The sequence below is a fragment of the Verticillium dahliae genome, genomic scaffold (assembly GCF_000150675.1).
Source record: "Verticillium dahliae VdLs.17 supercont1.13 genomic scaffold, whole genome shotgun sequence".
Classification (NCBI taxonomy): Eukaryota; Fungi; Ascomycota; class Sordariomycetes; order Glomerellales; family Plectosphaerellaceae; genus Verticillium; species Verticillium dahliae.
The window spans coordinates 464,173-490,717 of NW_009276944.1; the positions used below are offsets into that span (position 1 = coordinate 464,173).

A 26,545-nucleotide genomic window follows, 5' to 3' on the forward strand; every position below is an offset into this window, starting at 1 on the left:
GGCCTTTTCCACCTCGTCATGCGGCAGGACGCAGATCCTTCCTCATGCCCGCAATCTTGATGCCAGTGCCGAGGGCGAGCTTGCGGCCCTCATTGACAATCTGGAAGACAAGCTCCCTCGTCGGCGCGACAACGACGGCCTGCAGCTCGTGCTCGGGCTCGCCATTTTCTCCCAGCGCCGCTCGCTTCCGCAGGATGCCATCAAGGGCCGGGATCAAGAAGCTGATGGTCTTGCCGCTCCCCGTCGGCGCCACGGCCAGGAAATTGACCCCCTTGGCGCTGTCCCCGATCTCCTTCCTCTCGGGGACCTTGCCAAAGGCCAGCTTCGGGCGCAGCAGGATGGGCAGGCTGGCCAGCTGGACCTCGGTCGGGACCTTGTAGGCCTCCTGCTGCAGGTTCTGGGCCAGCCTCGGGGCGATGGCGTAGACGGTCTCGAGGGCGCGGAACGAGGTCAGGGGCTGGGTGTGCAGCTGCAGCGGCTCATCCTTGACCTCGACGGCGACCGTCTTCTTCTTCTTCTTGCTCTTGGTCACTTTGGGCTCCTTGCTGCGACGGCTCGACAGCAGGGTCAGCTTGAGGCGGTGGGAGCGCAGGATCTGGCGGCACTCGTCGTCGCTGAGCAGCTTGGCGGCCTTGAGGGGCGAGGCTTGCACCGCTGCAGGCTTGACGGGTTCGGGTGTGGCGGCGACATGGCTGTCGTCTGCGGCGGGGTCTGGCTTGGAGGCGAAGAAGTCGACGTCGGGCAGGTCGGTGTCGGTGTCGTGGTCGGCCTCGGGCTCTGGGTCGACGTCGTGCTTGGAGCGCTTCCTCTTGCTGCCCCGCGCTGGCGCCGCAGGTACGGGATCGTGGAAGAGCTGGGGGTTCGTGCGGTTGCCGGCGGAGGGGAGGTTGGCGGTGGAGGTGCCTGGGGGGTTGGTGCCCTTGGGGGCCTGCTTGATGCCGCGCGAGAGCACTTTGAGGATGTCCATGGTCGATTGGGTTGGTGGACAGTAAGGTGGTCTCAACTTGTCAAGATGTAGACGGGGAGATTTTTTTCTTCTTCTTCGACAAGGGCAGCCCAGTCCAAGACGCCGGCCTTGCACTGTGGGGCGACAGCTGGCTGTGGGGAGATCGGTACGTACCTAGGTCCCTAGGCCTATGCATGGCTAAGGTACCTATGGTAAGGTAGACTGAAGATGACCACCTACTTGGGTACCTACTTGGGTACCTACTCTAGCAGGAGGCTGTGGTAGTTCTGGCAATACGTTCTTTTCCTCAACCGTTTGCCAGATACCTCGTATCTCACCACGAATGTGCCTGAATGTACGCGATGAGGCTCTCTGCCGTTACCAAAACCATTCACCATTGGCTTCAAAAGCTCCTCGAAGCCGCTGCACATGCATTAAGCCTACGGAGACCAGTAGGCAGATTGAATCAATTTGATCATCTTGATGTTGCCCATTGCTTCTTCCGGTTGACTATTCTTCTCGTGTGGCTCCAAGTGATCGGTTCCTTCTCCTTGGCACCTTTGGGAGATCCCCTGGCAGAGAAGGGCAACTCGAGACAGCTAAAAGCCCTTGAAAGCAATAATTATGTAGAAACATGTTCGAAGAATTCATCGCTTCTCGGGACGACCGTTCGTCTGTAAGCGACACCTTGATCAGGTGCTGCGAGAACAGGTGGGTGCCTTTTAAGGTACGTGATGTTGTCAGGGCAACAGCACCGCACGCTCGACCCCACACCCAATATCCAACATGGACGTGGGATGCAGGCATTCTTGACAACCCCCAGCCGCCACCAAACATTCCATCCTCAAACTCCAACAGAGCGCGCCGCAGCATCTCGTACCCGTCCCAGAGACTCTGCAGCCGTCTTCATTCACTATTGTCACTATCGTCCACCCAGAACACCAGAACACCACCATGGCTTCCAAACGGGAGCCGCCCTCGCGCATCGCGTCGGCATCGTCCCTCCGCTCCGCCACCGGGACCAGCCTCACGAGGACCCGACAGCCGGCACGAACATCAATGCGACCCCCGCTGTCGTCCTCCCGCTTCAACCGCGACGGCGCCGTCTCGCCAGCCGGGTCCGTGGCCTCCGTGGCCACGACGACCACCAAACGCAAGGAGCGCGACTACGACACCGACACGGGCGGCGGCGACCACGGCGAGGAGACCAACATCCAGGTCGTCGTGCGCTGTCGCGGCCGCAACGAGCGCGAGGTCAGGGAGAACAGCACCGTCGTCGTGTCGGCCGACGCCGCCAAGGGCAAGGACGTCAACCTGTCCATGGGACCCAACGCCCTGAGCAACAAGACGTACAACTTTGACCGCGCCTTTTCGCCGGCTGCCGACCAGAGCATGGTCTTTGACGATGTTGTCAGGCCCATTCTCGACGAGGTGCGTCTTGTTTTTCTCTTGTCTCTTCTTGCACACTAGCTCCCTGACACGCGCACCCCCCTCTTCTCTTCTTGCACACTAGCTCCCCCTCCCTGACACGCGCAGATGCTCGCCGGCTTCAACTGCACAATCTTCGCCTACGGCCAGACCGGCACCGGCAAGACCTACACCATGTCCGGCGACATGACCGAAACCATGGGCCTCCTCTCTGATGCCGCCGGTATCATCCCGAGAGCGCTGCAGGCTCTCTTCAACAAGCTCGACGCCGACGACTGCGAGAGCGCCGTCAAGTGCTCCTTCATCGAGCTGTACAACGAGGAGCTGCGCGATCTCATCGCCGTGGAAGAGGGCGCCAAGCTGAAAATCTTTGACGACACGTCACGCAAGGGCCACGCCACCACCATTGTCCAGGGCATGGAGGAGAAGCACATCAAGACGGCCGGCGAGGGCATCAAGGTCCTCCAGGACGGGAGCTTGAAGCGCCAGGTCGCCGCCACAAAGTGCAACGACCTCAGCAGCCGCAGCCACACCGTCTTCACCGTCACGGCCTACGTCAAGCGCAACAACGACGATGGCGCCGGCGACGACTACGTCAGCGCCGGCAAGCTGAACCTCGTCGACCTCGCCGGCAGCGAGAACATCCAGCGGTCCGGCGCCGAGAACAAGCGCGCCGCCGAGGCCGGCCTCATCAACAAGAGCCTCCTCACGCTGGGCCGCGTCATCAACGCCCTCGTCGACCGCAGCCAGCACATTCCCTACCGCGAGTCCAAGCTGACGCGCCTGCTGCAGGACTCGCTCGGCGGCCGCACCAAGACGTGCATCATCGCCACCGTCTCGCCCGCCAAGAGCAACCTCGAGGAGACCATCTCCACCCTCGACTACGCCTTCCGCGCCAAGAACATCCGCAACAAGCCCCAGGTCAACCCGCTGCTCAACAAGAAGAAGCTGCTGCGCGAGTTCCAGACGGAGATTGAGAAGCTCAAGAGCGAGCTCATCACGACGCGCCAGCGCAACGGCGTCTACCTCTCCAACGAGTCGTACGAGGAGATGACGGCCCAGAGCGAGTCGCGACGCATCGTGCTCGAGGAGCAGGCCGCCAAGATGGAGACGCTCGAGATGAACCTCAAGAACAAGGTCCACGAGCTGCTGTCGCTGACCTCCAACTTTATGGGGCTCAAGAAGGACCACGAGGGCACCAAGGCCCAGCTCGACGACACGAGGGACGTGCTCGACCAGACGGAGCTCGTCCTCGACGCCACGCGCCGGTCGCTCGCCGACGAGACGCACCTGCGCAAGGCCCACCAGGAGACGGAGGGCAGGCTCGCCGAGGTCGGCGGCCGTCTCATCTCGACCCTCCAAAAGACGGTCGGCGACGTCGACCGCCTGCGCGCCAAGAACAAGCGCAAGTCGGACCTGCAGTCGATCAACCGCGGCGCCTGGGGCATGGCGCAGGGCCACGTCGTCGACATCACCTCGCTCGTGGAGCAGCGCGTGGCGCTCTTGCGCGACGAGCAGCAGGCGCGCGTCTCGGGCATCGCCGACATGATGAAGGCCTTTGTGGCCGAGGAGCTGGACAAGCTGACCTCGACCGAGAGCTTCCTCGAGGGCCACCTGCAGGAGTTTGCCGAGTCGAGGGAGGAGCTGCTCGGCGAGCAGAAAGGATCCAAGGAAGAGATGGACAACGTGCTCGAGGAGATCAAGACGGTGCGCGATACCGTCAAGGACCAAGTCGGCGAGAGTCTACAGTCCATCGCCGCGGCGGCCGACAAGATTGCGGCCGACGTGCTCAGCGAGCTCGGCACCTTCCACAACCAGGCATGTTCTCCCCCCTCCATCCGACAGTCCATCTCTTCAAGGTGGCTGCTAACGTTCGAACCCAGCTGCACACATCGTACAGGTCTCTGGGCAAAGACCTGAAGACCATCTTCGACGACCTTGTCACGCACATCTCTGCCCAGCGCGCCGAGTCCCTGAGGCTGCGACAGCAACTCGAAGAGGCGACGAGGACCATCGCCGAGCAAAACGCCGCCAACGCCAGCCGCATGCAGGAGGTCATGGAAGGGGAACGCATACAGGCGGCCGTGGACCGACAGGACCTGCTCGCGCAGATGACATCCCTGATCAACGCGCAAGCCGAGGTGCAAGAGTCGCGACTCGCCGACAAGACGGCCGAGCTGCAGAGAAGCATCCTCGCGTCCAACACTACGCTCGAGAAGGATGTTGCCGCCTACGGAGAGGGTATGGACGCGTGGAACAGCAAGGAGGACGAGCTCCTGGAGACAGTCACCAACTCGAAGGAAGCCATGAAGACGAAGCTGAAGGAGGACTGGAACGTGCGTACCAGAGACGCAGCTCGCAGGAGCAGAAACAGCGCTAACATGGTGTCTAGGCCGCTGAAGAACACAGTTCATCCATCCAGGGCACCACCGAGTCGGTCAACGCCGAGACGATGCGCGTGGTTGACGAGCAGCTGGAGAACCTTGACGTGCAGATGAAAGCCTTGGACGACTTTGTCACCCACGCCCGCGACGAGAACGCCTCTCACCACGAGAAGCACGCAGAGTCTGTGCAGAAGCTTTCCGAGACTGTCGGACAGTCGTTCGAAGAGATCGCATCGCACTGCGCGACTACGTTTGACCGTGTCCAGGACTTGGGAAGCAAGCTGGAATCGCAGACCGAGGAGGCTAGACAAGGTCTCGCGCCCATCGGAGAAGACATCTGCCAGCCCCTGGCTGCGCTGCGGGACGAGATATCGACCACGGTCATCCAGGAGTACCAACCTACCGGCGACACCCCTATGAAGATGCACTACCACTTCCCGACCGATCTGCCCAAGACCAAGGCGCACGAGAAGCTTCTCAACGACCTGCACGGCGTCTCCGCCTCGCCCATCAAGTCCAGCACCATCCCCACCGTCTTCGCCGACGACGATGACGAGCCCGACCTCTCGGCTTCGTCGCCACGCCAGACGCGGGCCTCGACGATGCCGTCCATCGCGGAGACGGCCCCGACGAACCACACCTTCCCCTTCAGCATGAGCCTCCGCGAGGTGAACCCTAACCTGACGCAAACCAACCTGACGACGGCGGGCTCGATGCTGTTCGACCCGGCGGCCGGGGCCGCCGCCATGAAGGAGGCCGCCGCCGCCGCCGCTGACGGTGGCGACGCCGCGACCGGGCTGCTGCCCTTCAAGTACAGCACGTCGCGGCAGCAGAGCAAGATTGGCCGCAAGACGGTCGCGGGGCCGCTCGAGGGGCGGGAGAACGTGCCGCTGCCCGTCGCGGCGTTCTCGCAGAGCCTCGGGCCGCGGCGGAAGAGCCCGAGACTGAACTGAGCGTCTTTCGCCCTGCTTTTTTGTTGAGACAGCGAGGCGTTTTGGGGGTCTGGATATGCGTCACCTGCGGACCAAATATAGCCGGGTGCGCTTCGTGCTGGATATGGTCCCGGTCTGATTCACGGTCGAGGCACGATGGCACGTGAGGGTCTGTACTCTGTCGCTGGGTCGTGTCGTGGTGTAGGTTTTTACTGTACGCTTGATACCCTTCTTGTTCAATCGTTGGCTTTGTGGTATAATTCACTTTTATTTGATCGATTCTGCTGAACCTTGACCATGTGCTGCTACTTGGCCGGTGATTGTCACATGCATGATCAGATGAAGGTCACGTCATTGTGATGACGGCTGAGCTTCTGGAGATATCTGAAGCGGAAATTGGGGAGAATCGCATCAAGGATGGAGGAACGGGTTGAAGATGAGGGATGATCGACGCCCAGACTTACGACCCTCTGTGAGCAGCGTGTCAACGGCGCCCTTGGACGTCATCTCACACGACAGGCAACACACAGCAACACGCGCAGCCTCCATGGGTAGCCTTCAATGTTTATAAGAGAAGCTCTCTGCCCATGGCGCGAACTTTATCACCTGAATGACATTCTCTACAAATACATCTCGAGATCAGCATTTGATACCCCCCTCGCATGCAACCGCCAAAATGCCATCGCACCCCGACCTCACCTCATTCAAAGCCCTGTCCTTCGACAACTACGGCACGCTCGTGGATTACGAGTCCAGCCTCCGTCACCACCTGGCGCCCCTCCACGCTGCTCTGCCCCCCTCCCACGACCTCAAAGACACGGCCGCCCTGATGCGGCGCTTCAACGCCGCCTCCAACACCCTCGAGCACGACGAGCCCGCGCTGCCCGCCAACGAGCTCCTGGCCCGCACCTTCCGCGAGCTCGCCGCCGACCTCGACGTCGCCGACCAACTGACAGAGGCCGACTTTGCGGCGTGGCGCGCCATGGCCGGCGCCAGCGTGCCGTTCGGCGACACGGTGGCCGGCCTGCAGAAGCTCGCGCGCCGGTACAAGCTCTTCCTCCTGAGCAACGTCGACGAGCGCAACATTGCCGCGTCGGTCGGCGCCATGCGGCCGGTCGCGTTTGACGGCGTGTACACGGCCGAGCGGATCGGGAGCTACAAGCCTGCGCACGCCAACTTTCGGTACCTGTTTGAGCGGGCGGAGCGGGAGCACGGCGTCGGGTTTGCGAGGGGGGAGCTGCTGCATGTTGCGAGGAGTCTCAGGGCCGACCACGTGCCGGCGAAGGCGCTCGGGTTGCGCAGCGTCTGGATCGCGCGGGGCGGGGATACGAAGGAAGGGCAGGGCATCGGAGGGGATCCGGAAGGGTTGAAGGATGATGTGGCTTTTGAGTGGAAGTTTCAGACCATTGGCGAATTCGCGGATGAGGTTGAGAGGCAGTTTGCTGCCAAGGGAGAATGATCTTCCAGGCTCGTACGATTAGCTGAAAGCAACTTCATACCATGTCCTGTGTCGATGGTCGTGATGGAGGTCTCTGCCGTGAAACTCGCTGAGACTAGCCGTCAGCATGGTCTTTCGTCCCCCTATTCCGTTGACCCTTCTCTCGCCCGCCCTTTGACAGCCATCCCTGTCGAATCTTGATCGGCCTTAGGAACCCATCGACATGCACGGCACCGTCCATCTCCTCGTCGCTGCCCGGGTTCCCTGCCAAGGGCATTTGCATCGCGGGCGCCAGTTCCTTGGCTTTGCCCTTGCCCTGGGGAGCCACGGCCTCTGGTTCGTCTCCAGCAGCGAGCTCGGCGCCATGCATATGCCGCATGTGTGCCGTGAGGTTCTTTCTCGCCTTGAAGCTCCGTACATGGTACTTGCACGTCGTGATAGGACAGTAAAATGCGCCCTTTTGCGCCGTCGGCTGGTCGTGGATCAGCTTGAAGTGCTCTCGCAGTCCGCGCTTCGCACCGAACCCCTTCGTGTGCCGTTTGCAGTGCGTGATGGGGCAGTAGAAGAGGCCGTCGGGCGATGCCTGCACAGCGTTGAGGTCGATCTCGAGCTTGGGTCGCGCTGGTAACTCGACACCGCTGGAGTCATTGTCTTCGTCCGTCTGGCCGTTGCGTGATCTGCTCCTCGGCCCATCACCATCGCCATCCTCGTCAGAGTCTTGTGTGTCTGCACCTGCCGGGGCTCTCCCGGCACGCCTCTCCCTCGCTCTGCGGAGCTGTATAGCCTCGTATCTGAGCCTCCGCCTCGTCTCCTCGAGGTGTCTCTCCTCGTCTTCTTCCCCACTGTCTTTGGCTGCCGGCACCGGCTTACCCGGGTAACATGTCGTCGTTACATATCCCTCCTGTCCCTCAACAACCGTATGGAGCTCCATGCTCTGCCCAAAGAGATCCGCGCACCGTTGCGCCGCGCGTGCCACGACATCAGCATCGAACCCAGCCAGTGCGGCAGCTCCGAGCACGTCCCGCCAGTCGCGCAGACCCCACCTGTTGAGTCGACTGTCACGCCACATTCGATACGCACGAGACGTATCCGAGTCGCTATCACGAGACGAGGCCGAGACGGCACGCTTCGATGCCCGTCTCCTGCGCGGGGCAATGGGTCTGCCGCGGGGCGTCTTCTCCGAGGCTGATTCGTCATCTGCATCATCTTCCTCGTATGAAGAGGACGTCGATGAGGCTGGTGCCGGGCGTTTCTTGGTGTATCTGGCATTGGCTGCTCGCTTGGGAGGTGCCGCGACTTCTGTTTCGGCGTCCGAGATGACCGAGGACCTGTCGCTAGCAGAATCGTCCGTCTGGTCTCGGGCCACGACGCCGGCCATGCGCGCATTGTGCAGGGTCGTCAGGGTCGCGTCGAGCTGTGTGAGGATATGTCTTGCAGAGGGGCGGAGGAGTTCGTAGGAGAGGTCGTCATCTGCCGACATGACGGGCGCGTACAGCTTTTTGGCCTTGGTGGTCCGCGCCGGGACTTCATCCTCTGGCGGTTGCTGCTGCTGCTCCGCCTCGTCTTGCACGCCGTGCTCGTCTCCGTCCTGTGACTCGTCGCTGTCCTCGCTCTCGGCCTCTTCCCCTTCGGATGTGCCCTTCGTCAGAGGCTCGCCGTCCGCGTCATCAGAATGCGCATCCTCAGACTCGTCAGCAGAGTCCTCGTCAGAGTCCCGCCCAGCCTCCGACGGCTCGTCGCCTTGCCCCAACTTCCGCTCGCGGAACCTCTCCTTGGCAATCCGCAGCATCGACGCAGACACCTCCTCCTCCAAGTCCTTCCCCGGCCTCCACTCATCCTTGCGCCTCAGCGTGAACGCATCGTGCGCGTCACGCGTCTCCCGCAGCAGCTTCTCCCTCGGCAGAGCCTCAACAGGCAACGGCCACGCCGTCCACGCCTGCGGCGGACGCCAGTCGCCGAGGCCCATGCCCTCAGGCAGCGCGTCCTGGGAGCCCTATGCATGTCAGCGGGCTCTTCTTCCTCTGGCGTGCAGCCCTTCTCCGAACGAGACGAGTGCGAGGAGAGGGCGCGTTGCCTACTTGGGGCGGATTCCGCAGCATGGCGGCGTTGAAGAGGTGGATGGCGAGGTCCTGGTCGCGCACCTGCTCCATGTTCTGGTGCAGCAGGCGCTCTTCCTCGGTCATGTGCCGCCATGTCGAGAGGGGGCCGCGCCAGCGGTTGGGGCGCGTCTCGTAGAGTTCGTCAGAGGCGGTGGACCGGATCTCGTCCGTGTCGAGGTCCCAGTCGTCATCAGTTGCGACGGCCATGGTGGTTGGTTGCCGTGGGTGTGAGGTTGGTGGTTGCAGCTCGGTGAGGGAGGGACGAAGGTGAAGGTTGAGTCTGAAGTGGGGCACATGGTTTTCGGTGTGCTGAGGTGAGGCGAGGCAAGAACAAGGTGAGCAGGCCAGACCTTGGACGAGGTCATTACGCTTCACGGCACGCTTCATGGCACATCAACACTGAACTCAGGCATCAAAGTGAAAAGAATAACGCCTGGTATTAAACGCCCAACGTCTACCTGAGGAAAAGAAAAAAAGACTAAGCCCGCTTGCCTGCCTCCTTCTCGTGCTTTCTCCTCTTGGCCCGCAGCTTCTCCGCCTCGGCGCTCTTCTTGTTGTTGGTGTACATCATCTGCTCGTACAGCTTGCGCTTCTTCTTGGGCAGCATGCCCTTGGCCCGCTCGTGCTCCTCCTCCTCCTCGGCCGCCCTCTTGGCCAGCGCCTTGCGCGCCGCGTCCTTCTTCGCCTTGGCCGCCGACGTCGTCTTGGCCTTGACGCCGGCGCCCGTCAGCTCGGCCTCGAGCTCCAGCTGCCGCTGCGCCGCGTCGTCGTCGTCCTCCTCGTCGTGCTCGGCCTCGTCGTCGTCGTCAAAGCCGCCAAACGAGTCGTCGCCCACGGCGGCGTCCGCGTCGTCCTCCGACCCGGCAACGTCCATGTCGGGCGCCTCGAGGGCCATGGCGTCGAGCTGCTCGTCGTCCATCTCCTCGTCGCTGTCGGCGAGGACCTCGCCCTCGGTCTCCTGCTCCTCGAGCGGCACCGTCGGGTCGTACTGGCCCTGCACGGCGCGCACAAAGGGGCTCAGATGGGGCGGCAGCTGCGCGCCGGGCGCGTACAGATCCGGCCGCTTGAGCTCGGCGTCGTTGGCGCTGTCCCACACCCACTGCGGCTGGACGTACACCCTGCCGGGGATGCGCTGGTTGGCGCCCAGCTTCTGCGCCGTCTGGTTGTCCTCGGCCTGCGCCTCGACGGGTTCGCCGGCGATGATGGGGCGGTCCACAATCTGGTGCGTGATCGAGGGGTCGTGCTCGTCCGTGGTGTAGGCGCCCTCGCCGAGGACCGAGTCCCAGCCGATGCGCTTGCAGCCGAACGCGCGCAGGATGAACTCGAGGGGGCCGCGCGGCGTCTCCCTCGACAGGTAAAAGGTGCAGTGCGCGAAGAGCTTGCCGACGTCCGAGCTCGAGTAGCTGGGCTGCGGGAGAATGTCACCACCGGGGGCGGCGGGCTCAAACTTGTCGATGGCGTTGGTGTCAGCGGCTTCCGAGTTGTCGCTCGAGGCCTCGTCTGTGACATCGGCGGCGCCCTTGAGCTTCTTGACGACCTTGTTGACGGCCGCCTGGGTCTCGGGGTCGGGGTGGTGCTCTGTCGCCTCGCCTTCCGTGATCTGCTGCTGCTGCTGCTGCTGCTGCTGGGCTTGGTCCTCGTCGTCGTTGGCGAGGCCCTGGCCCTCGAGAATGAAGGCGCCGAGCTCACCCGACTGCTCGTCCTTGCTGAGGTCAAACTTGGGGGGGTACTTGAGGCCGACCGAGGTGTAGAGCCTGAAGTTGATGAAACCGAGCAGGGTCATGTAGAACTCGACAAAGGTGCCCATGATGCGGAAATCAATATCGCCGACAACGCGCTGGTTGAACTTGTAGGGAACGAGCCACAGGACGTCCTCGCCCTGGATGTTGGCCTGGTAGTAGATGCCCTTGATGGAGAGGAAGGACTTGGTAAGGCTTTTGGAGACGATGAGGTAGTGCTGGAACTCGAGGCACAGACGCTCGCACCTGGCGATCATCTTGGCGGGGACGGTCGAGGTAGAGGGCAGGTTGGCGAAGAGGAACAGCATGGACAGGCAGTCGTCGAGGTCGCGCAGGGAGTCGATGAAGGTCGGGTAGCGCTCACGGATGACATGGTCGAGGGTGTAGCCGGGCTTGCCCGTCTTGTCGGTGCGCACAGCGTTTCCCTCGAGCCTCTTCGCATCGCCCACATCGCCACGACCGAGGGCCTTGGAAATCTTCTTCTCGAGGGCCTTCTGGTCGCGGAACTTCTGAATCAGAGGCTCGTGCAGCAGATACTGGATGTCCTTGGCGTAGTAAAAGGTGGTCGAGGGGGTCGAGGACTTGGAGACCTTCTTGCGGTTGCGAGGCTCGCGCGGGTAGATGCCCTTCCAGATGCAGAGCTTTCGGAAATCGGGCAGACTGAGCTGGAGCTTCTTGACAGCCTGGGTACGGGTCACGTAGTTCTTGGCCGCGCCGGCCTGGCCCTTCTTCTTGATTCTGCCCATGATCGATGGTCGTTCGGAGGCTGGATTGATTCGTGTGGGTAAGAAGAGGGGGGGGGGATGCCTGGTGAAGCTGAAGCTCTCCAGTTGTCCTGGCCTTTTTTTCCCGGCCTCCTCGAGGCGGGGCGCTTCTTTTTCTTCGACCGCCCAACTTTTTTTCCAATCGAGATTTTTCTGCCGCCCGTTTGGTGCCTGCGCCTGCAATTGCCTCCAGACCGCCTGGGACATCGCCCAGAAAGGCTTAGAGTGTCTTTTGGGGGCGAATGATTGGTCTGATAAGAATATTCATCACCAATGTGGGTCTCACATATTGTGCATGCACCTGGCGTTGGCTTGACATCTTCACGATCTCCATCTTCACCTGGAGTATCCCGATCTCGAAAGCTCGTGGAGGACAAGGCAGATATTTCTCGATCATACCGTGAACAATCATGAGATCTGACTCTAAGAATCGCTCCGATAGATCACAACCCGGGTCATGGGTCTAGAAGCTCGATGCCATCTCCTCCTTGACCTCAGTCAGCATGCCTCTCTCGGCCCTCCTCTGCGTACACCAAGCTCCAAGCTCCCCCCAAATCACCTCTTTCTCCCTCGGCCCCAGAGTCGCCGCAAGTCCGCTCGTGCTCGTCGCGACGAACACTCTGGCGCCCTCCCATGGCCCCCCTTCTTCGCCGTCCCTCACCACCCCCATGTTCTCGCCCTCCTGCCAGCCGTACTCGAACTCCCCCTTCTTCATGCCCCTGCCCTTCCTGACCCGGAAGACCGCTTCCCAGATGCCCTTGCCCACGATGCAGGCCACCTCTGGCCTCCACTTGGCAATCTTGGCCTCCAACACGGCAACGCCAGCGTCAAGTTCCGCGTTCCGTAGCTCAGCTCCGTTGCGGCTCGGGCGGGACACAATGTTAGTGAATCCGCACGCATACCGCTCTGGCAACGTCCGGTCTTCCGAGGCCGGCAGCAGGCGCGACGTGATGCCCGAGTGATGCAGAAGCTTCCAGAAGAGGTTCGAGGGGTGCGCGTAGGCATGGCCTGTCGAAGCTGTCTGGATGCCCGGGTTGAGGCCGATGAAGAGGATCAAGAGGTTGGGTGTAATGGCGTCAGGCAACGGGGGCAGGTGGGCATAGGTGGAGGGAGGCGCATAACGAGGCGTGGACCGCTTCCTTTTTGCGCCCTCAGAAGGCGACGTCTTACGTTTCGTCGGCCGTGACGGAGATGGTGATGGTGATGCCTGTAGCTTGGGCGCAGGCCTCAAGTTGCCTGTCTGCCCGAGAGTGGCGGCAACACGAACGCTGCGGCGGAGTGGTGAGACTGTGGATGACGGGACGTGGATGAAATTTTGCAGGCGCCCATTAAAGCTGGCGGGTTTGGCTTCAAGCATGTCTGTCGTGACCTCCTCGCTCTTGATTCCTTCGTTTTCGGTGCCCATGGCGGGGACGATCTGATGTCGAATACTGACGAGGCACCCCGCGGTTGTTGCCTGGCGGTGTATAGCGATAAATTCAAAGTTGAAAATTCTGTCCACGGGCAACCGTTCGGGTAGCTCTTGACCAACATCTCGTGGTCCAGCCTTGTAAGTGCCATTCGCGAGGCAGGCAAGTGGCGATAGCTCCCGCCTGTCACCTCTCTTGATGACTAAACAAACCTTGGACCCTGGATCGCTTCCGTCTTGGCCCCCAATCACGCACCGACCCCAGGCAGGCAAGGCAGGCAAGGCAGGTGGACCTTCGAAGAAGGCAAACCTCATTCTACTGCTAGTCAATGACATGGCAATTCGAGCTGTCGTTCATCATCTTTCCGCTGCCATCACAAAATTATTGATGATCACGGCGTTTTGATCATGCCGCACAAGCACCAACAACCGGCGGGCATGCCAGCGCTGCTCCGTGGTAAAGCATGCCGCTTTTCTTCAGCTGCGCCTCTCTCATCCCCCCTTAACATTTGGATGCCTGAGCCGTGCAACCGACCGACTGGGCGATGGCCGCAGCATGACTTGCTGGCAAGCTGCTCAGAGTCGCAGAATGATCAAGGTGCGCGTGCGGCACCGAAGAGCAATGTCTGCTCCGCCACCGCTACAACACCACTGTGACGACCTTGGCCATCAGACAGCACGAGCCGAACAGCTCATCCCGGCCCACAACACGCCCGATGCAGTCTGTTGGTCCCTGGACTTGGGGTTCGAGATAACCTACTGCTGGGGTCGACGTACTCTATGGAGTCACGGACTTCAGAAGCCAAGAGTTTATGAGCGTGCTCCGCCACAATCCCAAGTTCGCGGGCAGGCTACTTGACCAATGATACCCCTGCTGGCTCACCAACCCCCGCCCCTCAGTTCTGAAAGATCGAGACAAACAGACAGCTCGAGACGCGAGGCCTCACAGCCAAGAGCCACGGCGGTGGCCGTATATCTAGTGACGCGTGAGTCCCCCTAGTATGCTGGGGAACAGAACCACCTTGCCACTGCATCGACACTCGACGGTACCAGAAGCATTCCCCATAAAACATTGCACAAGCCCATCGGATCCATCGAATGGACAACTCCAGCAACTCCCGACAAGGTCAGCCAGGCGGCCCTGACGCGGCTCTGCCCACCTATCACGAGCTCTCCAACCTTGAAGCTCAACCGCCGCAGCAGGCGGCTCCTTTCGCACCCACGTCTCAACCCGCAGGCGGGAGCCCGAATCCGGACACCATTGAGGCTCCTGGCCCTGCACACCTCCCCGATTACGGCGAGGCTTCACAGTCGAAACCACCACAGTACGAAAGATACAAGAACGAGCCGCCGCCAGGATTCTCTGGCCGTGAGAACCAAAGGTGGCAGTACGCCCACTGGATCGTCGTCATGACTGTTTTCTTGGGCATCGGTCTCGGTGTTGGAATCTACTATGGCGTCGTCTCGTCCTGAAGAGGAGATTAGAACACGTCAATCCGTGAGGCCAGGTTGGACGCTGAGAGTGGTCGACCAGGGCTCGAAAGAATTGCGATGTCATGGAACGGAGTTCGCGATGTATTACGGGTCGGTGCAAGTAACGATTAATGATACCCTGGAGCTTTGGCTATATCTTTTACCATGCGGAAACTGGCCCCTGTTGTGCCTGGCTATGCCCTTTACTAGAGGCCTCTTGCGTGACCTGTTAATATCTTTCCCGCTTCAGTGTGCGTGCCCACCGTGCCAACTGTCGTAGAGGTAAGGAGGCTCAGGCGGTGTAAGTCAAGTACCTAGATACCGGTGTAGAAAAGATGGAGTCCAACATAGGACATTAAGCAACCATCGCCCCCTCTTGATGGTAGCATTCCTGTCCCAAGTGCCCAACGACGATTATTTCAATCACTGGCATGGCAAACACCTACCTTTCTAAATCCCTTCCATCATCCTGTTCCTTAATCCCCTGACAATTCGGTCCGCCAACCTCTACCGCCCCTCGCTCTCAAACTAGACATACCGCCCCACTCGCCTTCCCGCCATAGCCTCCACCCTCATCCACACTCTTGGTGCACTCACAACACCACAACACCCCGCTCACGATTCCGAAGACCCTGCGCTATCCACAAAACCCTCCCCCCCCCCGATCCTCGCGCACGCATCTCGCTTCCGCAACCGCAGCCGCCCCGAGCCCGTCATGATGCTTCCGCTGCTCGGATTATGTCATCAAACAAGGTCAGGTGGCCGAGTGGTCTAAGGCGCTAGCTTCAGGTGCTAGTCTATTTCATAGGCAAGGGTTCGAATCCCTTCCTGATCATTTTGGCTGGTGCACGCTCTGTGGTGCCAATACGGACTTTTTTTCTTTCTCGTTTTTTGCTTGGTGACAGGTGCGAGAGATGTTGGTCTTCTGCTTTTCTCGGCTGTGGGGCGTAGCTGGACGACGCTGCAGCGATGATATCTGGGAGGCTATCATGTTGTCACGAGGTCACAGTGAAGCTTTCGGCGACAGGTGAGCACCTCATAATCTTGTTCGAATTGCGTGAAGGGCTCTTCCTCCGAGTAATTTGGATGATCCTTGTAGCATCGGTAGTCCGATGCCGGCTCAGAGGTTCGCCTTGCCGGGGCGAGCCACGTCGCCGACGTGTACATGCGAGCCATCAGCGTCACTAATCAGCCGATTTTGCTTTGGTGGCGACCGTGATATATATCTAACTTTCACTGAGTATACTTTGTCGCCATCACATACCCAGATAGGCCACTACGGCTGGGCACCCTAAGAGTGCCGTCCGACATCACCTCAACGATGCCGGTGTGTTAGATCTTTGCCTGTCGAAATGGGATAACGGCCCTATCTTGGAACGAATATCATATCTCAGCAGGCGATCTCTGTTGCGAAGATGACCATGAGAAATTCATCTTTTGGTGAGGCGCAGAGGACATTGAGTTTTAGCCACAGTACTGTATACATCGTGAAGTATCTTTCCCCGTATCAAACCTTTCAGGCCCCCGCACGAAGTCAACGAGACTCAACCTTATTTCACAGCAAACCAATTTAGTGTTACACTTTCGGAAATCGCTCGGGAGTATGATATGCCATGGATACGATTACGCGACGAACATGCTCGCCGTCGAGTCTCCGTGGGCACGAGAGCCCTGGCATGTCCATCCTCTGGCCGCGCCAGCCCGCTATCATGCCACCAGATCCTGCAAGTCAAACATACACGTGAAACCGAATCTTCACGTTGATATTACTGGTCGAAACGTTGATAACGTGGATAGCCCAACGAGAGTCGTCTACCCGGGAGGTCCGGCACCGCGGGAGCACCGGGCCATCGTCACCGGGCTGTTCGGGATCCTGCCCATTTGCTCATCATCATCTACTGTACTCTTGCTCTATGGTAGAGCCGCAATATCGCCGGCCGAACTCGCCTGGTGCTATTCTTGTGTAGTAATGTGGTCACGAATATGCCTTTGTGACAACCCCGAACCGGCTACAACCTGCTCCCAAAACGTGCCTACGCGGTTCATCCGTGGCTAACACACTACCGACAAGTCTAAAGCTAGGACGATTCAGCCGCGAGTTGGCGTGTCACAATCATGATTATGATGCTCAGCACCGTTCAACTGGGCCCTGGCGCCCGTTCAAGATGACTTCGGAGCGCAATGACATCATCGGCACACTTTCTCGTCTCACGGCCCTACACCCTAGCGAGGAGAGCAGTCGAACCAAGTGGATATCTCATATTTACTCCGTAACCCATGTCGGAAACCTCGCGCGACAGAAAGAAAAAAGGGTCCCGACATCTATACCAGTAGTTTTGCCCTAGTAATACACAACACGCGCCTCTCCGGTAAGTCCGGTCAGCAAACAAGGAAATAGCTACAATGAAAAATCATACGTCATACGCCGCATCACTGCCATGTTAGGCCTCCGTTTGGGTTTTCTTGCGAAGACTGCCAAAGCGTCGCTTGAAGCCTTCACTAAAGCGCTTGCCGGCCGAATTGCTGCGGCCAATATCTGTGCTTTTGGAAAAGCCGACGGCAGGGGGTGAGTTGGAAGGACGGAGGGTACCGGGGGGTCCGGGCCTCCCATCGGCGGCATTGCTGACACTGCGCTGGCGAACCATACCAGGACCGTTCTTACGGTGCTCCCGGTTGATGCCCGATCGCATCTCGTACTCGGCGGGACCGGCATTCATGGAATGGCGGAGACGCTTCTTCTCTTTGAGATCCTTCTCATATGTGTACGATGGCTCACCCTTGCCCTTGAGGTCGTCGGGGTGATATTTCTATAAATTATGAGCGAAGGTAGGATGATGGGCGTGGAACGTTACTCACAATGCCATCCCACCTCTTGTACGCGCCGCCAGCAGCGTCGGCCTCCCGCATCAGATCGGCGCCTTCCTCATAGTTCATGACTTTACCGGAGAGATCGGTGTAACCGGCGGGAATCGTGGCAGTACCCTGGAGAGGAACATGCCTCTCTAGAGAGTCAATGACATACTCGCGAGGCGTGGCCCTAAGCGCCTCCATGTTGGAGTCCTTGACGGCGTCGAGAGGCGAATACATTTTATTGCGGTTTCGCGAGGCGAGCGTGGCGTCATAGGGACCCCCGTGGTGGTAAATTCCGCCCATGGTGTCGAGACCGTCAATGATGTCCGTGTTGGGTCCATGGCGGCGGGTGCGCAGGTGCGGAGAACGGTCAGCAGCGCGCTGCTCGCGCTTGATAACGTCTAGCGGGCGGTGAGACATGTCGCCGGGATATCTCTGCGATATGGATTGGGGGCGGTGGAATCCTGCAACTGGGGTGCTGATGCTCCTCGTGTGCTTTTCGGGCCGTGGTGGGTGACTTCTCGGACCAGTGTGGTTGCGGGTACTGGTGCTGCGAGAGACGCTGTTGTTGCTGGGAGACTGGAAGCTCGCGCGTGTAGGACTTGCCGATGTGGGTGGTGTTGGGAGAGGGGTCTCGTTCTTGTTGGCGGTGGAATCCTTGTTTCTCCTGGAAAAGGTTCGCAGAAGGGGGTCGGGATTCACAAATGTGCTGCCTGGACCGTCTTCTTGGCTGGGTTCTGGTGCTGTCAGGGGATCGAGGAGATACTGTTTGGCCTGAAAATAATGTGGTTAACGACGGGAAGCCTGCGGGTGTGTGAAGTGTGAGACAGAATTGATCGGATGCAAGAGGAATGGCGGATAAAATGTATTTGAGGCTTGCGCGTCGTCACGCAACAAGATCAGGCCAGGCCCGTATTTACGTCGGCCAACCCTTGGGGGCATTGGAGATAGTGGTCGAAAGCTTGGGGCTAACGTAAGGGTCTGGGTGAACAGTGACGCAACCGCTGCAAACGTCACTGACGGAGAGGCGCAGGGCTGGTGGGGCCGGGGCTGGTAGAGGGACGCTGCAGCCCACTCGGGAGTCAGGGAATCGGGGAGTCGGGGCGGTCGCGGGCCCTTCCACAAGGCAGCCAGGGAAACAAAATCTGCCAGGGACCAGCATCTGCGGTCAGGCCCCCAAAAGCTTGACCCCTGGTGCTTGTTCTGTTCTGGACCTCGGGCTGCGGGTCCCAAGGCGCATGAGTGCGCGCACGGAGTGAGGGGGGAAGGGTGAGCAATTGGGGGAACCATGCCACCCACGCCTGACGGCAGGGTGTGCTTGCCAGGATGCCAGCACCCAAAGGCGGGAGGGTGTGCTTGCCAGGATGCCAGCACCCAAAGGCAGGTCGTTGGGAACGAGTAGAATGACGTGCCGTGCAGATGTTTCGCACAAAAAAGAGAGAGAGAGAGAGAGAGAGGTGAGGGGGATAGTGCATGTGTCGTTGAGGTGCGAGGATCTGGGTGCGCGGATGAGGGAGAGACGGGGAAGAAGAGGGTAACAATGGGGAAGGCATGGAGCTCACCCAAGCATTTTCCGACGATTTGCTGCTCATCTTTGACCTCGCCATGGCGACCGTGCGTATATCGTGACTGTCGAGGTGTCGTCAAAATCCAAGTCGATGGTGCAGAAGAAGAAGAAGTCGTCGGTCGTTTCCACGGCACGAGTGATGGTATCGGCAGTCGCAAGACGTGCCACTCGCTATCCAGGTTACTTCAAGTTGTAAGACGCGAGTAAATGGTCATCAGTATCAGCTCCAATGAAGACGTCAGGACAGTGATCGGCTGCGAGGAACGGTCAACGGTGGACGTGGAAAGTGGAAAAGTAGGGCCTGATCAAGCGGATGTGGCAGACACAGGAGCTTTAAGCATGACTTCTCATGGCATGGCACTTGCTCTTCTCGGCTGTCACGCTTTTTTTTTTTTTGTTTCCTTCGATCGACCCAGAGGCCAACGTGACCCATGGGGCCCCCTGCCGACCGACCTAGCTGCCATACCTTAGTACGCGGCTCGAAGAGACCCCTCTCCGCTAACGGGCTTCGAATGCACCTGATCATCCCCCCCGGTTCTCGCCCTTCGGCCTGTTGCCATTGGCTTGCATTTGGGCATGTCATGTGTGGCAGCGGCGGGTCAAGCGGATGAGGACTTGCGTTCTTGCCTCTGGGGATGGGTGGTCTCGGTCGTGCAGCAAGTAGCGAGGGGCGCAAAGCAGGGGGAGTAGTGGTCTTGGACTTCAGAGGGAAGGTGCAATGGGCGTACCATGTAGTGGGCTGCGGCTGCCAACAGACCCAGCACCGAGACCCTTCCGGGGAGTGCCTTCCCCTCTTCTGCCGCCCCACCGAGTCGCTGTCTGACTCCTTTGACTCTGGTGGGCGGTGTCGACCGTCTTGGTCTTGCCAGTGAAAGGCATTAGACACCAGACATCAGGCTTGGAACCTATGAGGCCTGCTTTCCATCTGCCGCATCAAGCTCGACCTCAACCTTCCGTCTTGTCGTAGGCATTTGGACGAAAACAAAAGCAACATGGAGAACCCCAATTGGACCACGACACATCTTTCAACAGGGGAACACCATGTGCATCGCCCCGGGGAAAAAGGGACAACAAAACCATAGCATGAACTCGCATCACCGACTTAGATGCCCAGAACATCGGCGACAAGGACTCCGCCTCCTGCCATCCTCCACCTCTGATGGTCCCCTCCACATTGTCCATCACACCGCAACCCCCCGGCTTCCACGGGCCTGGAAGCCTTTCCATTTCCCAAGCGTGCTCATGCTCATGCGCCTGACTGCACCTCCACTATACTAAATTCTTCCCCGAGATGCTTTGGTTCTTCAATGGACCATTCCATCACACCCGTCACCCTGACCCTCCAACATAGGCCACTGGCCACTGACAAACCTGTGGCCAGCATTTTCCAGCAAGCAGCCTTTCTCTCCAGGCTCCAGTGCCAAGATTTAAGCTTCACAATGCAGTTGCATCCATGCGAGATACTCTGATGAGCGCAAGCCCACGGTCTCACTCAAGCATTTGGTTCTTTCAGCCTCTGATCCATCCGGGCCAACTCGCTCGGCGTGTCTCGCTTGACCTCGTTCGAACCGTCCCAGCCACTCGGCCTTCTTTCTGCGCAAAGCTATGGCCACCACGCCACACCTCGTCCATGGCGAATGTTCATCAGCGAGTTTGTCCAACATCAACGTGGTCGGGCCAACGCCAAGCATTGCAGTTCTGTAACAAGATAGACAACAAACAGAATCGCACTCGAGACTGAGTGGCCATCGTCAAGAAGGCTATATTTTCTATTGTGCGCTGTAATTACTGATCTCTACACTGTTACCTCGAACAGCTGGGTGCCTCCGCGCATGGTAGGCGCCTCCATGTGCGCCCCATCGAGATCGATGAACGCGTTTTCGATTCCACCAACTTGCGGGCCTAGGTCACCCTCGATCGCACACTCATCGTGATTCTGTCACCAATGGCCAACCACGCGCACGCACTGCTTTCTGAGCTACATCAACCATTTGGTTGATCTTGCCATCATTTCTTCTGGCCGGGTTTCCTCTTCAGCCGAAGCAACATCAACGGTCCGTGACAAACGCCTTCTAGGGCTGTCAGACGGAACGAACCTATGTCGAGAGCCTGAGCAATCTCTGTCTCTCCCCACGAGCCAACCGTTGCTGACCCTTCCGGCAAGTCGTCCTCTCCGCCCCGGAGTTCACTTCGTCTCGGTCGTATTCGCTCCATCGTGTCTCGTCGACCTCGTTGGCCCGGCGCAGGTCCGAACTGACTACCCCGAACTGATGGCACTCGTTGACTACTCCTCCGACTCGAGCGTCGTCACAGCCGATTCTGAGATCGCCCCTCCCCCGGCCAAGAAACAGCGATCCGGCGGCGGGCCCGATGGCAAAGGGGGCGAAGCATCCCATCCGACTGCCTCAGATCTGCCACCTCTTCCCGAATCGTTTCACGATCTCTATGCCTCCAGTGTGCGCCAGAGTGTCTCGGATGACCCCAGCCTGCACAACGGCCGAAAGCGATTGACACCGCATGTCGCGGGCAACTGGCCCTCCCACGTTTATATTGAGTGTAAAGCCCTCCATTTTCTTCCACATCAGACCCTGAATCCTAACCGCGTGCAGGGCATCCTACTACAGAGCAACATGCACTCTTGGTCGAGTTTCTCGACGCTGCCCAGAAGCAGCTCGGCACCACCCACAGGCTGCATTCTTTCCTGACCTCGGATCTTAACGCCCCCTTGCCACTTCATATCTCGCTCTCGAAATCCCTGTCACTGACCACCGCCAACAAGGACGCCTTCCTAGACGCGCTCACTTCGTCCTTGCGTCCCACCTCGGCCGCTGTCAAAGGACCCTTTACGGTCTCTCCCAGCGGTCTCGCCTTCTACAAGTCTCCTGACTCGGACCGCGCCTTCCTTGTCCTCCGTGTGGCCGACCCCAAGGCCAAACCTCCCATTCCCGGTACGAGCGCCAACCCCCAGCTGCGCGAGCTCCTCCGCCGATGCAACACCGTAGCCTCTTCCCGCGGGCTGCCCACGCTGTACGCGTCCAGAGACCAAGTCGAAGCCGCCAACAAGGGCGAAGCTGACGCTGAGGCGGACGCCCTTGTTGACAATGCCTTCCACGTCAGCATCGCCTGGACGTTCGCCCTGCCCGACGAGGAGATGTGCATACGGACGTATCGCATCTTCCGCGCGCCCTCGTTCAAGAAGCTTCGGAACTGGGAGGTGCGCGTGTCGGGTGTCAAGGTGAAGATTGGCAACGTCGTGACGCATGTTCTTCTTGGCAATGGCAAGGTAGCGGGAGGTGGTCGTAGCAGCAGGGAGAGCAGTCGCAGCGCGAGGAGTCCGACGGGAGACGATTCTCCATATTAAAAGTCCGAGGCGACAATCAAGCGGGGGCGTACAGAGGACATGCACGTAGCGGTAGCGAGAACGAGAAATTTATACACAATCCCGTCGGGCCCATGGCATGGTGGAGTGATGTGAAAAACATACTAAGGTGTCCAGTGGTTGATTCATGATATATACGCCACTTTTGAACACGCAACTCGCCGATCTACCCAGCCCTGAATAAAATGCTACAAGTTCCAAAACGCCAGCGTCCTTTTCAGACTCAAATGCTTCCATGCCGCTCCACTGCTACAGCTCATCCAAGTTTGGCCGCTCAAACTTCCATGTCCGCGGCGAGACGGGCAGGCCGAGGAAGAACTGACCGAAACGCTTCGTCTCGTTGCTGACTATGTGCCAACTGGTTTGGTGTTAGTTAATTTCGTCACCTCAAACAGGCTGGAGACCATCACTTACAGTGTTCCGGGGAAAGAAGCCCACTGCACCAGGACCAGCTTGGTCACGCGCATGACGAGCCTGAGCTCGTCGTCCAAGCTCTGGCTCACGGTGGCATTCTTATCCGACTTCATACCGCACTGGCTGCCTTTTTTCTTGGCGGATGCTTCATCCTCGTCGTCCTCGTCGTCCCCCTCTTCCTCGTCCTCCTCCTCCTCGTAATCGTCGTCGTCCAGGCCGTCCTCATCTGCATCAGATGCTTGAGCTTGTGCTCCAGCTCCCACTGGAGGCTCAACGGCCTCCTGGGCAAGAGACGAGACGCCCTCCAGCGCTTGCTGTTCCTCTACCATGCCCCTGAACTTGCCAATGGCGCGCAAAGAGCTGCTGATCCGCGCGTACGTGTTGAACAGCGCCACAATCTCGGTCCGCTTCAGCTGGGGGAGATCTTCGCTGGCATTGTCGAACTCAAAGAGGACTTTGAGCGCCGTGCCATAGCCCGCTGTCTGCAGCTTGCCCCACAGGCGACACTTGTCACAGCCGACGCAGTCCATGACGCGGCTGACGTTGCGGAAGCGGTTCCTGAAGTCCTCCTTGAGTGATGGACCCTCGCCGTTCTTAAACATGAGGCTCTCATCGAAAATCTGGGGAACTGATGCGGCACCCTGCGTCACGGCCAGCACCTTGGCCCTCGTCGCATCATCTTCGTAAGGGTCGCCGGTACAAAAAGTATATCGCTCTTGACCGGCTTCGCCCTGGATGAAAGGTCCCAGCTTGGCAACAGCGCGAGTCACCAGCGCGTAATTGAAGTACAGGTTGCTAATGCGGTCGGGGTGCTCGTGAAGTCGTGTCTTGTAGCAGGCGAGATTGGGCTGCCACTGGCCGGTGGTCTGATTGAGGAAGTCCCAGCAAAGGTGAGTGCTAATGCTTGCGTGCATACCCGAGATGACGCGGTAGAAGACACGCTTCTCGAGGCACTCATCTTGGGCTTCGAAGCCCGTCTGAGCCACAAACGGGGTGTTTGGATGCGTCTCGCGGATCTGCTCCAACGCTTGCTGGCGTCCAGCGGCCTCCAGGATCTGTTTTAGGTCCTCGGCCGCGGGCCCAACCTTGTTAAGCACAGAGCTCTGTTGCGATACGCCAAGGGCGGCAGAGTTGGGGAACGAGGATCTCGAAAAACAGTTCTCCCGATATATGGCATCCCAGACCTGGGCAGCACCGACGCCTGCGTAACCAGTGAAGCGTTCAGGGTTTCGAAGGAGGCTGACGTAGTCGCCCTTTGAAGAAGCGCTTTCGTCTTCGGGAACGCAGTAGTCACGCTCATCGCATTCGTCGTCGTACTCGAACACGCAGCTCTCTCCCACATTGGTGCCGAGGCCGTGTTGGAGGGGACGGTCCGTATTCTTCTTCGCCCTGGGGCCGGGATGTTTCGCCACCGGTCCCTCCAGTTTGCCAAGTTCTGCTGAGCGCCAGACCTCTGGTATGTCCGCCTCGTCGTCCAGCGTCTCTACGGCGCAGGCAATGTTGCCGCACATACCATTTTCGTCGTTCCAGAAGGGGCACCTTTTGTTGAAGAGGTTGAGACGGTAGTGTGAGAAGAAGTCGGTCGTGGTGGTAAGGTCGTCGAGTAGAGGTTTGACAGCAAAGTTCAGCTTGTCGAGGGTAGAGTAGGAGGCACAGGCGTCCGAAACGATGGCTTTGGGAGTTATCTGGTAGCAGGCGATATTAGAAACGAAGACAAGATCTAGCACGCGCAGTGGCAATACGGCGGGAGCAGCCATGGGGGTGGCAAAGAGCAGCGTTGCGTACCGCGCAATCATCCTTCGAAACGTCGCATTGTGCAGGCGCTGCCAGAAGGGAGAAGACGGAGAGATAGAAGAGCCTGCTGGCGGTTTTCATGCTGGGTTGATTGATATTCTTTGAGGGAGCAGTCGGCCGGCCAAGAGGATGCAATCAACAGACTGCTCGTTTGGGGTCTCAATGACAGAAAGCCTGTCACGGTGGAGGGGTGCAGCGGCAGAGGCTATCAGTGGGTTGTGTCGGATCGTGGCTGTTACGTCAAAGGGTAATGACGGCGAGGCGGATCTGGGGTTGGTGGAAAGGCTATAAAGGTTAAGGTTCGTTTGAGCAGAACAGTTGGGAATTGAGCAGGAGGTCGAGGACGAAGGACAAAGAAGGGCCGCAAGGGATAAATTATGTACAGCGCAAGAAGCTGTCAATAGAAGAAGAGGACAGCAGAGTATGTGCAGGTGGCCCGAGACCGCGAATCGCTTGTGGATGTCGATGGAATAAGTGGAGGGAGGGGTCTGGAATCCGAACGAGTTGGAATGCGTGTGGTATGCGATGTGGCCTCAAACCACGGTTCAGTGGTTCGATGCGTCGCTATGAATAGGAAGCCAATGCACCATCAAAGTCCTTTTTTTCCTTTTTCCTTTTTGTTTGTGCCTCGCAGGAACTCTAACAGAGGGGGATCAGATTGGGCGGAAGGATTGATCATCATCATCCAAATGGGCATGACGCTGGTCGCCCCTGCCTAGACACTTTAGGAGCGGGATGGGCGGCGATTTGGGCAAGTGCAATGTGTCCTCCAACAGAGTGGAAGGTCCGAAATCCTCCACGGCGACGGGGCGCCGGCGGCAGTTTGAGGCAAGTGCCACCGAAATAGGGAGCCACAGTCAGCAATAGAACATCAGGAGATACAGGGCCCATCGGCCGCTAAAACCTGGCGGTCGGCGCCGCCATCGTCCCATCGCGTGCTTGTCAGTCGAGCCACTCGCGCTGACTGGCCCGTATCCGTTTTGAGGGCGCGGGACGCATCTTCCATCAGGTAGGTATCTCGTCTGGCTTCTTGACGTGGTCTAACAAAGCGTGCAGCCCAACCAGACAAGCCCTGGCTTGGCTCGGAGGGTTCCCAGATTCGGCTGTCCCTGCATCGGTTAAAACAGGACACTTTGCACCGAACACTCCAGTTAAGTGCTGCAGCTTGTCCTTTGTTTTTGCTGGACCATAATTATGTCGGTACATCGCACAGGTCGGAAGCCCGTCTCCTGGGACTTTGAATGTCTTGGTAGCGCTGTTCAGTAATCCAGTTCCCAGGAGCTGCATCTGTCATACGCGCGATTACAACATCTACCCATCTCAGAATCGGCCATGGGCCTGTCGGCTCCATTGCGGAGGGCACGTGTCAAAAATCTTACGCCTCACCGTCAATTCACTTGTGCCACACGTAACTATCATGGCGGTATATAGACTACCCGAACGCCTTCATATCTACAAACCCTTTGCCTGCCATGTATGCGTCAGTCATTCAGGTGAGACAGGATCCTGGCGTCGCCTCGAGCAGAGCCTTCTCCTACAGCATAGCCGCTTCAGAGTACTTCTGCCCGGGTCAAGCAATGCATACCAGACCGCAATCTCAGAAATTCGTACGACTCCGCAGAAAACAAAACAAAAAAAGATGCAATGCAGTTCTTCTCTCGTCAGAGCGAATTTGCCACCGCCGCCGCCTCCTGTGCTTCGAAGCCGAGTGAGTCAGTCAAACGGACGGTGGGTGGGCATTGTCCATCCCCCACGCCTTTTTCTCGCCGATTCTAAAAAGCACGCCGTGGCGAGCAAACAAGCAATCGTTGGGGTCGCATTTCGTCAAGGAGGGGGGTTCGTCTCATTCCGTTCCGTTCCGCTCCGGTCCCATGTATAATCATCACAGCGTGGCCCATAAGGTTCGAGTAGTTAGGGTTTGGTTGGCGTG

General features: G+C 59.0%; 10 protein-coding genes and 1 non-coding gene across 11 annotated transcripts in view; 5 read left to right on the plus strand and 6 right to left on the minus strand.

The window, feature by feature from the left end:
* Positions 1-967, minus strand: part of VDAG_06097 (ATP-dependent RNA helicase ROK1) — a gene marked incomplete at both ends in the record, with an annotated part of 2,276 nt that extends 1,309 nt beyond the window's left edge. Inside the window, one exon of the mRNA XM_009659111.1 lies at positions 31-967. Within this exon, the coding sequence (XP_009657406.1) occupies positions 31-967 (937 nt within the window). The remainder of the gene's footprint in view (positions 1-30) is intronic.
* Positions 968-1,900: 933 nt separating this feature from the next.
* Positions 1,901-5,863, plus strand: VDAG_06098 (kinesin-II 85 kDa subunit; the record flags this gene model as incomplete). The annotated part of the gene is made up of 4 exons (XM_009659112.1): positions 1,901-2,377; positions 2,483-4,159; positions 4,258-4,710; positions 4,767-5,863. 4 exons carry the CDS (start codon positions 1,901-1,903, stop codon positions 5,709-5,711), a joined length of 3,552 nt encoding a protein of 1,183 aa, XP_009657407.1. The 3' UTR covers positions 5,712-5,863.
* A 503-nt stretch (positions 5,864-6,366) lies between these two features.
* Positions 6,367-7,149, plus strand: VDAG_06099 (HAD-superfamily hydrolase; the record flags this gene model as incomplete). Its single annotated transcript, XM_009659113.1, has 1 exon — positions 6,367-7,149. One exon carries the CDS (start codon positions 6,367-6,369, stop codon positions 7,147-7,149), a length of 783 nt encoding a protein of 260 aa, XP_009657408.1.
* Positions 7,150-7,243: 94 nt separating this feature from the next.
* Positions 7,244-9,434, minus strand: VDAG_06100 (uncharacterized protein; the record flags this gene model as incomplete). The annotated part of the gene is made up of 2 exons (XM_009659114.1): positions 7,244-9,121; positions 9,207-9,434. 2 exons carry the CDS (start codon positions 9,432-9,434, stop codon positions 7,244-7,246), a joined length of 2,106 nt encoding a protein of 701 aa, XP_009657409.1.
* Positions 9,435-9,705: 271 nt separating this feature from the next.
* On the minus strand, positions 9,706-11,712 carry VDAG_06101 (pescadillo development protein; the record flags this gene model as incomplete). The annotated part of the gene is made up of 1 exon (XM_009659115.1): positions 9,706-11,712. The coding sequence occupies one exon, from the start codon at positions 11,710-11,712 to the stop codon at positions 9,706-9,708; it is 2,007 nt and encodes a 668-aa protein (XP_009657410.1).
* Positions 11,713-12,193: 481 nt separating this feature from the next.
* VDAG_06102 (G/U mismatch-specific uracil DNA glycosylase) lies at positions 12,194-13,135 on the minus strand (the record flags this gene model as incomplete). The annotated part of the gene is made up of 1 exon (XM_009659116.1): positions 12,194-13,135. The coding sequence occupies one exon, from the start codon at positions 13,133-13,135 to the stop codon at positions 12,194-12,196; it is 942 nt and encodes a 313-aa protein (XP_009657411.1).
* Positions 13,136-14,236: 1,101 nt separating this feature from the next.
* On the plus strand, positions 14,237-14,611 carry VDAG_06103 (uncharacterized protein; the record flags this gene model as incomplete). The annotated part of the gene is made up of 1 exon (XM_009659117.1): positions 14,237-14,611. One exon carries the CDS (start codon positions 14,237-14,239, stop codon positions 14,609-14,611), a length of 375 nt encoding a protein of 124 aa, XP_009657412.1.
* A 752-nt stretch (positions 14,612-15,363) lies between these two features.
* Positions 15,364-15,446, plus strand: VDAG_20173. The gene has a single exon. It is a non-coding gene; the product is annotated as a tRNA-Leu (tRNA).
* Positions 15,447-16,851: 1,405 nt separating this feature from the next.
* On the minus strand, positions 16,852-18,273 carry VDAG_06104 (uncharacterized protein). The gene is made up of 2 exons (XM_009659118.1): positions 17,468-18,273; positions 16,852-17,418 (listed from the first exon to the last, which is right to left on the minus strand). The coding sequence occupies exons 1-2, from the start codon at positions 17,879-17,881 to the stop codon at positions 17,053-17,055; spliced, it is 780 nt and encodes a 259-aa protein (XP_009657413.1). The 5' UTR covers positions 17,882-18,273; the 3' UTR covers positions 16,852-17,052.
* A 3,025-nt stretch (positions 18,274-21,298) lies between these two features.
* On the plus strand, positions 21,299-22,389 carry VDAG_06105 (uncharacterized protein; the record flags this gene model as incomplete). Its single annotated transcript, XM_009659119.1, has 2 exons — positions 21,299-21,584; positions 21,638-22,389. 2 exons carry the CDS (start codon positions 21,299-21,301, stop codon positions 22,387-22,389), a joined length of 1,038 nt encoding a protein of 345 aa, XP_009657414.1.
* Positions 22,390-22,656: 267 nt separating this feature from the next.
* VDAG_06106 (endoplasmic oxidoreductin-1) lies at positions 22,657-24,578 on the minus strand (the record flags this gene model as incomplete). The annotated part of the gene is made up of 2 exons (XM_009659120.1): positions 22,657-22,765; positions 22,822-24,578. 2 exons carry the CDS (start codon positions 24,576-24,578, stop codon positions 22,657-22,659), a joined length of 1,866 nt encoding a protein of 621 aa, XP_009657415.1.
* Between the last annotated feature and the right edge of the window lie 1,967 nt (positions 24,579-26,545).

Bases quoted from the DNA above. Each gene is read 5' to 3' on its own strand.
- VDAG_06104 (XM_009659118.1), bottom strand. From the start codon at position 17,881: ATGTCTCACCGCCCGCTAGACGTTATCAAGCGCGAGCAGCGCGCTGCT. The intron at 17,419-17,467 runs GTGAGTAACGTT...CATAATTTATAG, and splicing joins ACAAGAGGTGGGATGGCATT to AAATATCACCCCGACGACCT.